The 9,523-nt window shown below is 31.0% G+C and overlaps 1 protein-coding gene across 1 annotated transcript in view; it reads left to right on the top strand.

Annotated features, from left to right (window-relative positions):
- Window positions 1-2,993: 2,993 nt before the first annotated feature.
- LOC111613538 (glutamate receptor ionotropic, delta-2-like) overlaps window positions 2,994-9,523 on the top strand; it is a 17,955-nt gene continuing 11,425 nt past the window's right edge. The window contains exons 1-4 of the mRNA XM_023354885.1: window positions 2,994-3,056; window positions 3,141-3,247; window positions 7,846-7,945; window positions 8,102-8,257. Coding sequence (XP_023210653.1) covers window positions 2,994-3,056; window positions 3,141-3,247; window positions 7,846-7,945; window positions 8,102-8,257 — 426 coding nt within the window. The remainder of the gene's footprint in view (window positions 3,057-3,140; window positions 3,248-7,845; window positions 7,946-8,101; window positions 8,258-9,523) is intronic.

The following is a 9,523-nucleotide window of genomic DNA, read 5'->3' as shown; positions in this document are numbered from 1 at the left end:
ACGTATTTACTCCAATCTATATTATTCTTCTAGTTATATTTGCTGAAAGAATGGAACTTTCAATGCGTTTTTTAAACGTTATTGTATATGTTATGTCCAAAGCCCGAAATTGGCAAAAGCAGGAAGTGACCAGCCAAATCGGAAAATGACTAATTTCGCTGTAAATTAACTGGCTAATGTTTGATCGTTTTTTTGATTTTGGGACTTAGCCGGCCAGTTTGTGAAATGGCATGAGGCGATCGGTAAAGTCAGAAGAAAAAGTAATAGTCGTTTGTAAGTTATCATCAACTTCTCTGGGCAGATTTGAGGTTCTCAGCCCCACTTTTGTTTTTCAGCCAAACATGGCCTCATATGGCGACTGGTGAATGTCTTGGTTAAAAGAACGGTTTTTCATGAATTGAATAAATCGGAGACCGTCATGTCAGCCGAATGTGTTAATTTATTTGTCCGCATCCATGTCATCATTATATTCTGAACATCTTGGTTGTCACGTTCATTATATTCTGAACATCTTGGTTGTCACGTTTGGCGAGGCATAGCCAAAGCCAAGGTTGAACCTTGGCTTTGGCTATGCCTCGGTTTTCCGTGTACCAGTTTCAGTTTAAGCCATATGTTCTTTAGTTCATTTATAACTTGGTTCTCAAATTTTCTCCCATTATCTGATTGAAGCACACTTAGAACACCTATAGTGGTAAAGATATCAAGTAGCTAGTAAGCATCTGCTCTTTTTCTTTTCAGAGGTTGCAATAATATAAACTTGGTTAAATGATTCTGATATCTGAGTAGAAACTTGTACTTGCATCAGGGTTGCTTTGCGGTCTATAAGATCCACCTGGCATCTTGAGTTAAATTCTTTAATTAAATATAAAAGGTTTAGAAATTAGGCCTTTCTTGGGATGTGACAATTTGGTCTGACGTGGCTTGCATAAGCGCAGGTACAATGTAATGACTTCTTTAGTGACATTTTTGAACTTTGTACCTCTTTTTCCATCCGTGTGTGATCCTATGTCCAATTTTCAAGTGCGTATCGTGCAATATATCGAATAATTCTGTATGCACATAGTACAAAATATCGATATTATGTGCTGTTATTCGAACAATAAGTTTTTATTTGCCATCAACTTCAGTAATATATTTTCTTAGTCGACGATAGTCAGCACTTTTTTTTCTGCTTCGCTTTTGCCTGTTTAACGTCCTCCATAAAAGCACCGTATTTGTCTCTGATGAGGATCCTGCAATTATTTGCTTTTACTTGCAGCAACATATTCAAAAGTATTCGAGAACCTGATTTTCATATAAAATGTTGGTTACGCATTACACGTAGTCCAACTTCACCCAGTATATTCGTCCCATCATAAATAGCCATGGGACAATCTATGGATTAACAATTATGAATATTTGAATTGTAATACTGTTGCATGGTACACAGCCCCAGTAAATTCTGTTCTGTAATTTAGTACGTTCCTTTAAAGGAAAACTTGTTGTAGCAAACAATCCTTTATTAACCTCAGCATAATTACTGTATGCTCCTTCCAGCAATGTGTCATCACATGTATCCCACAATACGCCCCATGAGTTAACCTTTGAACTGAATATAGAATACTATAGAAATACGAGGAATACAGTACACACAATGAAACCGTTATGTCAGAATAATGAGAACAAGTCACATGCAGGACCTTCTCCGAAAAGCAGCAGATATACGGAATATTATCATCATAACGTGGCACCTTCCTTGCTACCACGGGCATGCCACCATCACATCGGAAGCGAAAAAAGCGCCGCTTAACGGAGAGTCTTGCATCAGCACATCAAATTTTGGCCCGGTATTTCCCGCCACTTCGCGAAATGGCTAGCTAAAGTAGCATATATACTTGGTCATTTCAAGTACATTGGTCACTCCTCTCGGCCAAAGTGTAAAATGGCCAGCCAATTCGAAAACTGGCCAAACTTCGGATTTTGGCCTTAACATATATATAATATGTTTCGCTAAGTACTTATTTTTTAAAAGATTAAGAAATTTGTTATACATTTAGAAGGTAAACAGTATATCAAAATTTTCTCAAAAGACATTACTATAACAAGTATCGTGTAATGCTTCTGTAAAATGATAAAATTTAAATTTATGTACTATCTGCATTTTCTCTTTATTTATTATCATTATTTACTTAGATGATAATACATTTCTTTCAATAAACTGCGCGAAATTAGACAACGCAATGTGACAGGACGTCAACTATTTTCTACCTTTTGTGATCCTTTAGTTTCTCTTATAAATAAATAAATTTTATTATTTACGTTTTATAAATTTAATTAATTACGTATTATAATTTGAAATGAATTTTCTTATAAGCTTTTCATTAGTAAATAAACATAATATCAATATAAAATTGATTATTATTATTTCAACTGTGAAGAAAGATCCCGAAAGGACTTGTCCCTTATGTTCTTCTTTTGCATATTTTCTGGATTAAAGAATTTCTGTCTGGTTTTAAGTGTTTTCTGATGAAACCCGTAGACTGTCTTTTTCTTGACCAAGTCAAATAATTTCCGATCTTAATATTTTCATCACCGGCTTCCTCTACGACTGCCGTTCTTTCTGTAGCACTCAGCAGAAGTTCTATTTCCTTCTCGGGTTTTATATTTATTAGTTATTTCGATGAATCTTCGGTTTTGGAACCGCTAGCGACATGGCTTTCTGTTATTGTCTCAACTGGAGAGCAAAAATCCCAATATTTCTCTCCTTGCACTGTGGTGTTGGCTGAATTAGGTGTCCTATGTTGGCAATCCGGCGCATTTGAAAACAAAGGATTTCACATGATCTCTAATGGAGACGTAGGGAAGAGTCCTTGTTTTCAAATTGCCTAAAAAATTTTTAATAGTTATTATTTTAGAAAATATTTGTATTTTTCTAATTACCCCAATATTCTTCTTAACTCTTAAAATAAATCTTTATATCGACATAATATTACATCGAACAGAATATTCAAAATATGGAATCTTTAACTATGAAAAACAGTGCAAAAAATTTTACTATTAGAGCTGCAGCAACTCCAGTAAGTATAAATCAATTTAATAGTCAACATTCATATAAACTAAAATTCAGATACGAAAAATTGATTTTTTTCTAAATATTTTAGATTCCAACACTTGTGGAATTGAGAGAAGAAGGAAATAAAATCGTGTTTTCAGGACATGGTGCTATCGCAAAGTTACTTCTTACAATTCAAGAAGTTCTTGGATTCAGGTTTTAAATTGCTAACTTTTAATAAACATTATAAAATAATTTTTCAGTTGTAAAGATTTTCAGTTGTCATTTAATTATTCAAACTTATAAAAACAAATTAAAATGTTTTATAAGTGACGTCAGCAAATTGTAAGTGGTGTTATTGGCCTTATTGTCAAAAGAAAACAAAACCTAATGCTGAATCATATGCAGTATTTTTTTAAAATCCAAAATCGATTTGAGTTTTGAAGGTTTTGCTTACAATAGACAGAAACATCAAACAGTTGAAATTGTCCTTGGTTTCGAAATTATTTGTTTCTGCAATTATCGCTAATTCCCACAAAGTTTCATTTTTAGATATGGTAAAGCTCAGCAAAAACATAATTACAGTAAGGTCTCGTTTTATGCGGTGGATACGTTCTACAGAAAAGCGCATATAAAAAAATTCGCATAAAAAAAGACTTTACTTGCCTTGAAAAAGTAAGGATACGTTCCGTAATTTTCCAAAATCGCATAAAAATAATCCGCATAAAAAGAGACCTTACTGTACTAAAATATTTTAGTCTTTCGTATCAGTTCCTGTTTTCAGCTATAGGAGTATTATGGTAGTAAAATAATATGGATTCTTGCTCACTGTTGTGCAATGAGCAAAAATTAGTAAAAACAGTAACGAAATTAGCATGAATTTAAAGTAAAAATTGCATCAATTTCATGATTTTATTTGAGTCTGTCATTCTCCAACTTAAACATTTTTGTAAAGACATGATAATCTTTAAGATGATACAAAGGAGACGATGATATAGAAAATTTTCTAAATAAAAAAGACGATTTATTTATTTTTTTAAATACAGTTATTATAAAATACACATTTATAAATTGAACACCCAGTATTCAATGTTTTTTTCTTTACACATTTAAGTATTTGTAGATTTAGATGTACTGATAGTATTTCAAGTATATCTATATTCTCTTTTTTTCGTTATTCGTCTTTATATACAAATGTTCTATCATATAATATAAATTTTCAATATAATTTTTAACTTAATCATTACTTACCCACAAATTTTTCTCATATTCAGCTTTTGTAATTTAAGCCACGAACTTTTCTTTTACATTCATAAATTATAATTTCTTCTTTACGATCTAACCTTTTATTTAGTTCGAAAATATAAATTGATTCTTCAATCGGCAAATTTAAATGACACCAACAAATAATCGATGTATTAAGAAAAAATGAAACCTGTGAATTTGAGGATCAATGTAATATCTTCCATTTATTTATTATAAATTCTTGATTGTATTTTTATAACTTTTTTTCAATAAATCTAAAAAATCTATTGAAGAATTTTCTATTTAAAATAAAAATAAAATTCATTAATGTGATGTAATGTTTTACAATAAAATCTTCAGATAATTGTTGATATTTCACTACTACTTCCCAGTCTAATATATTTAATCTATCTAAGACTTCAATTAATTCTTCCGATACCGTTTGATATCGTATAACTGAATTTAAAATTAATTTTTGAACATTATCCTAATAAAGTACAATCGACCCCCCTGTAACACGGGTTCCTATAGTTTGGATTCCTATATCACGGCGAAAAAATTGCGACAGTATTCACACACGCTAAAAAAACTCCTATAATTCGGTAAAACGTCATCACCGACTCGTGTCGCGACAGCATTGGTCGAATCTAGACCAATAGCAGATATTGCACAAACTGTTGAGTTTAAACGAGCAGCGAACCTACTAAAAACCATTTATTATTTAACGTCCATAAAAATTATATTTATATTAATAATGTCTCCAAAGTTCAGCGAAATTTTCGCAAAAAATAATTTATCAGGAAGCACACGAATCCCAAACAAGAAGCACGTATCCCAAACATCGTCTCTCTTTATTCTACATTTCATTTATAAAGGAAAAATATCATACAAAATATAAAAATACAATACAATATAAAAAAATACAATCGTAATATTTTACAATTACAATTCGATGACAAGCTTCACGACGAAAACAAGCTTAAGCAATGGCGCCGTTGAACGGTGCACACTCTGTAAGTAATCCTACAATTTTTTGTTTATAGCATAGTTTATATGGATTATTTCCAAAAAATTATACGTATTTTGGAAATGTTGAGTCGAATTAGTCTAGAATCGATTAATTTTATGGAAGAAATCTTTCAAACAGCCGTAGTCCGTAAACTGCATACGTGCCCGGCTGTGATTGACAAGGTCTCCTAAAATAACAATTTCATAAAGAATGGGAACGTATCTACCGTGTTATAGCAGGGTCGACTGTACATTTAAATCCTAATACCGAAATATCGCATTCCAATCAATTTTACTTGCATATTCTGGAATTAATTCTGGGGATAATGTTTGATATGTAGAAATAAGTTTTCAGTTAACTTTGTAATTATGTTCTGTTATAAAATTTTCAGATTTTGGTGTTATGATATTGTTTTCCAATTCAGAATCTTTTACTTATCTTATGAAACGTTCTGATAACTTTTGAAATATTGAAATCAAATTCTAGCTAATTTCACCCGTAAATTCTCTTATTAGATCTTTTGCTTAATTCTATCGTTTTGAAAACGTATCCCAAACATCGTCTTTCTTTATTCTACATTTCATTTATAAAGGAAAAATATCATACAAAATATAAAAATACAATACAATATAAAAAAATACAATCGTAATATTTTACAATTACAATTCGATGACAAGCTTCACGACGAAAACAAGCTTAAGCAATGGCGCCGTTGAACGGTGCACACTCTGTAAGTAATCCTACAATTTTTTGTTTATAGCATAGTTTATATGGATTATTTCCAAAAAAATATACGTATTTTTGAAATGTTGAGGCGAATTAGTCTAGAATAGATTAATTTTATGGAAGAAAACCTTTCAAACAGCTGTAGTTCGTAAACTTCACACGTGTCGGGCTGTGATTGGCAAGGACTCGTAAGAAATCGATTCATAAAGAACGGAACGTATTTACCGTGTTATAGGGGGGTCGACTGTAATGTGACCAGAGCTTTAGCATTACGCGTTACTCGAACGAAACTTGCTTTTTTACCTTGTCCTTCCGGTTAGCCATTTCTTTGAAAAACTTTTTTCTGTCGGTTTATTCAGAATATGGGCTTTGTTAATCAATCTTTACGTATAGATTTTTTACATGTTAACACAATTGTAAAGCGTTATTTATAATTTGTAATTTTAATTATATTTGAGGATATATATTTGTCAATTCTATTAATATTTTTGTCATTTGTATTTTAATTTATTGTTATAGGCATTATTTATCAAAAGAATAAATCAATTGTCTTGAAAGAATTCTAGTTGTATGTGTTAAAGTAATAAATAATTAGTGGGAAATTAGCAAAACATTAGAGAAGTTAGAAAAATCGCTGTCGCTGTTATATATTACATTATATATGAATGGCCGATTTTTCGAAGTGTTTCATGTTGTGTTTGTCAGTCTTAACTTCATTCTTATAAGTTTTATTTATATAGTTGCATGCCTATTCCAAAATAATGAAACCTTGGCCAATCTTCAAGGAAAAATAAACAGTTAAGGGCTCTGAGAATCAGTTTTCAAGACACGCTAGGTTTAGTTCCCTGAGAGAACGGCAAGCCGTTCTTTATGCCACTGAGTGTGCTCATGAGCATGAGTCGACATTTAACTCCAATAGACTATGAAACAGGCTGTCAGAGATTCAGAGAGTAATACTTTTTGTGAGGACTGACTAAACTCTCAAAAGAAATCATAAGCCACTATTCGGGTTTCGTGTTGTGTTCATGGTTACTTACCCCTAAATATATTGATATGTTTTCTTTAGTGGTCATCACCAGTAACCACTTAATGATAACTTAAGCCCGAATAACTTTTCGTATTTCGCAGTTTCATTATTGTAAATATTCGAGTCCATGCATAGACATTTTTGTTACTAAGACTATTGTTTTTATTATTCTCTTCCAACCCAACCTGATAATCTCTCATACCTGCAAAAGCCTGTGCAACGCTGGACACACGCTGCTGTTTGGGANGCGTTGAATTTTCATCGATGTTAAGCCTAACAAAAATTTTTTAAAATAATAATCGTCGCTATTGTATCGTTAAAAATTAGAAAATTAAGCTTCGTTTAAATACTGGCTCCCTTTCATGGTCGAATGAGTGTTGCCAGCTAAAACACGTAAAAATAATATTAAAGTAGCCAAGACATAGCCAAATATTGTAGCGCCACATCACTAGCGGACATTTGAAATTTGCCGACTAGGACGGTCGGTTAACCGAGGGGTCGGTTGATCGGGGGGCGGATAATCGAGGTTCTACTGTATTACCAATTCTTTTGTTTATTGCACATATTGTTGTTATTTTAAAAATAATGTTGTAAAATCTTTCATTAAGTAATTTAATCAATTGAACTTCAGATCATCACAACGATATTCTGTAGTAAAACTTCAGTTTGTAAAATCGATATTCTCGTGCAACACATCTTTTGAGAACCTATAAAATAATGAAATATTAATTTAACTATTTCAAATTTTTGAAAATCACATTTCCTGACTTTATAATATTATATTTTAATTGAATTTAAAAATTATAGTTTTGAAGTAAATATCGTTAAGAGTTATGGAATGCTTCTGGAAAATGGGTCTTGGACAGGAAAAATTGGAGCTGTCTACAATAATGCAAGTATTAAAACAGTGACATAATGTTTAAAATATGCTGATATAAGTGAAAGTTTATAACATAAAGATGGTATTAAAATTTTAAATTCATCGAATATTCATATTTAATTAAGATATTTGACTGTTTAGAAAGCTATATTTACTTATAGTACATTATTTATTAATTTTTAGGAATCGGATGTATCTTTGCCTCATATTATGAGTTACCAACATTCAAAACTAATTGACTTCACTATACCTTATTGGACTGCAGATATTATATTCTGTTTAAGAAAGGGAAAACAAAACTCAAAACTGTATGCTATTACATATCCTTTTGAGATAGAGGTAAGTCATGAATATATTAAATTTATATTTTGAATTATAAAAATTGAATATATTATTAAAGAATATGCTCATTTCTACTTTAAATAAATATATACATAATTTCTTTGAATAAAATAAATTTTAAAAAACTCAGCAAGAACTTGCATAACTCTTCAGACGAAAAACATCGATATATTATTAGCACAAAAGGAAATTTGTTTCTGGCACCATCTGGTGTGAGATTTTGTTAAAGAAATAACTTTTATATTATTATAAAATGACAAATTAGTTAATTTTGAGGATAGAGATTAGTTATGTAAAAATTTGTAAATGTTAATAAGAAATAAAATCATCAAGTCCATCTTCATTTAAAATATGGCGCACAGATTTTTATCTATCTCCTGACTCCCTCGACCTTTTAACGTATAAAATTTAATAGCACCAATGCCCCCTATATACAATATACTATGCCATTGGCCTCTTTGTGCTGTCTGAGCGGTAAAGGGCCTAAAACAACAAAGAAAAAAAATATATATACTATGCCAAATTTCATATTATAATTATTACTCCATTCTGAGATATTAAAGAAAATACATGAACACACCTACACACGCAGAAAACGCACATACAATACATAAACATATATTCATAATGTACATATCTACAGAATTTCCACCTTTCTTCTTTTTGTGTTCAGGAGATTTCAAAACGTGGATATTTGTGAATAATCGACTGGGTCAAATATGACTGGAAAATATAATTAAATTTCCGCGGCACGAATTTACAGTGAATTTATGAAAAATCACTTGATTTTACAGTTGCATTTGCAAACATTGTATCGCCATATTACGCGCCTTTTTTTCAGTATTTTTTAAGAATTAAATAAAACAGTATTTTTTTCTTTTTATGGGTTTTAGCAAATCCAAAAAGCCTTGGAGTCGAAGGGGGGGATTTGCTAAAACCCATAAAAAGAAAAAAGAGAGAAAAAAGAAATAAGACCAGTCGTCGACAAAGCATGCGCCCCTACAATAAAACAGTATTGTTGTTTCTTAAAATAGCAGCAAGTTACAACAATATATTATTAAAATAAATAATTTTCATTTACGCAAAAAAACCAAACTACATAAATTCTTTATTTGCATTCAAAAGTAGCATGACAATTGCCTTCAGAAACCTTCCCGTTATATTTAAATTAAAATAATTTGAAGTAAATGAGGGCAACCTTATATAAATTAAAAATATATCTAAGGTTGCCCTCATTTACTTCAATTTATCTTGGATAGGTAA

Source organism: Centruroides sculpturatus, unplaced genomic scaffold, assembly GCF_000671375.1.
Source record: "Centruroides sculpturatus isolate CEXI.00-Female unplaced genomic scaffold, Cexi_2.0 scaffold1699, whole genome shotgun sequence".
Taxonomy (NCBI): domain Eukaryota; kingdom Metazoa; phylum Arthropoda; class Arachnida; order Scorpiones; family Buthidae; genus Centruroides; species Centruroides sculpturatus.
Note: the sequence above shows the minus strand (reverse complement) of the source record. Positions and strands in the feature narration are given on the sequence as shown.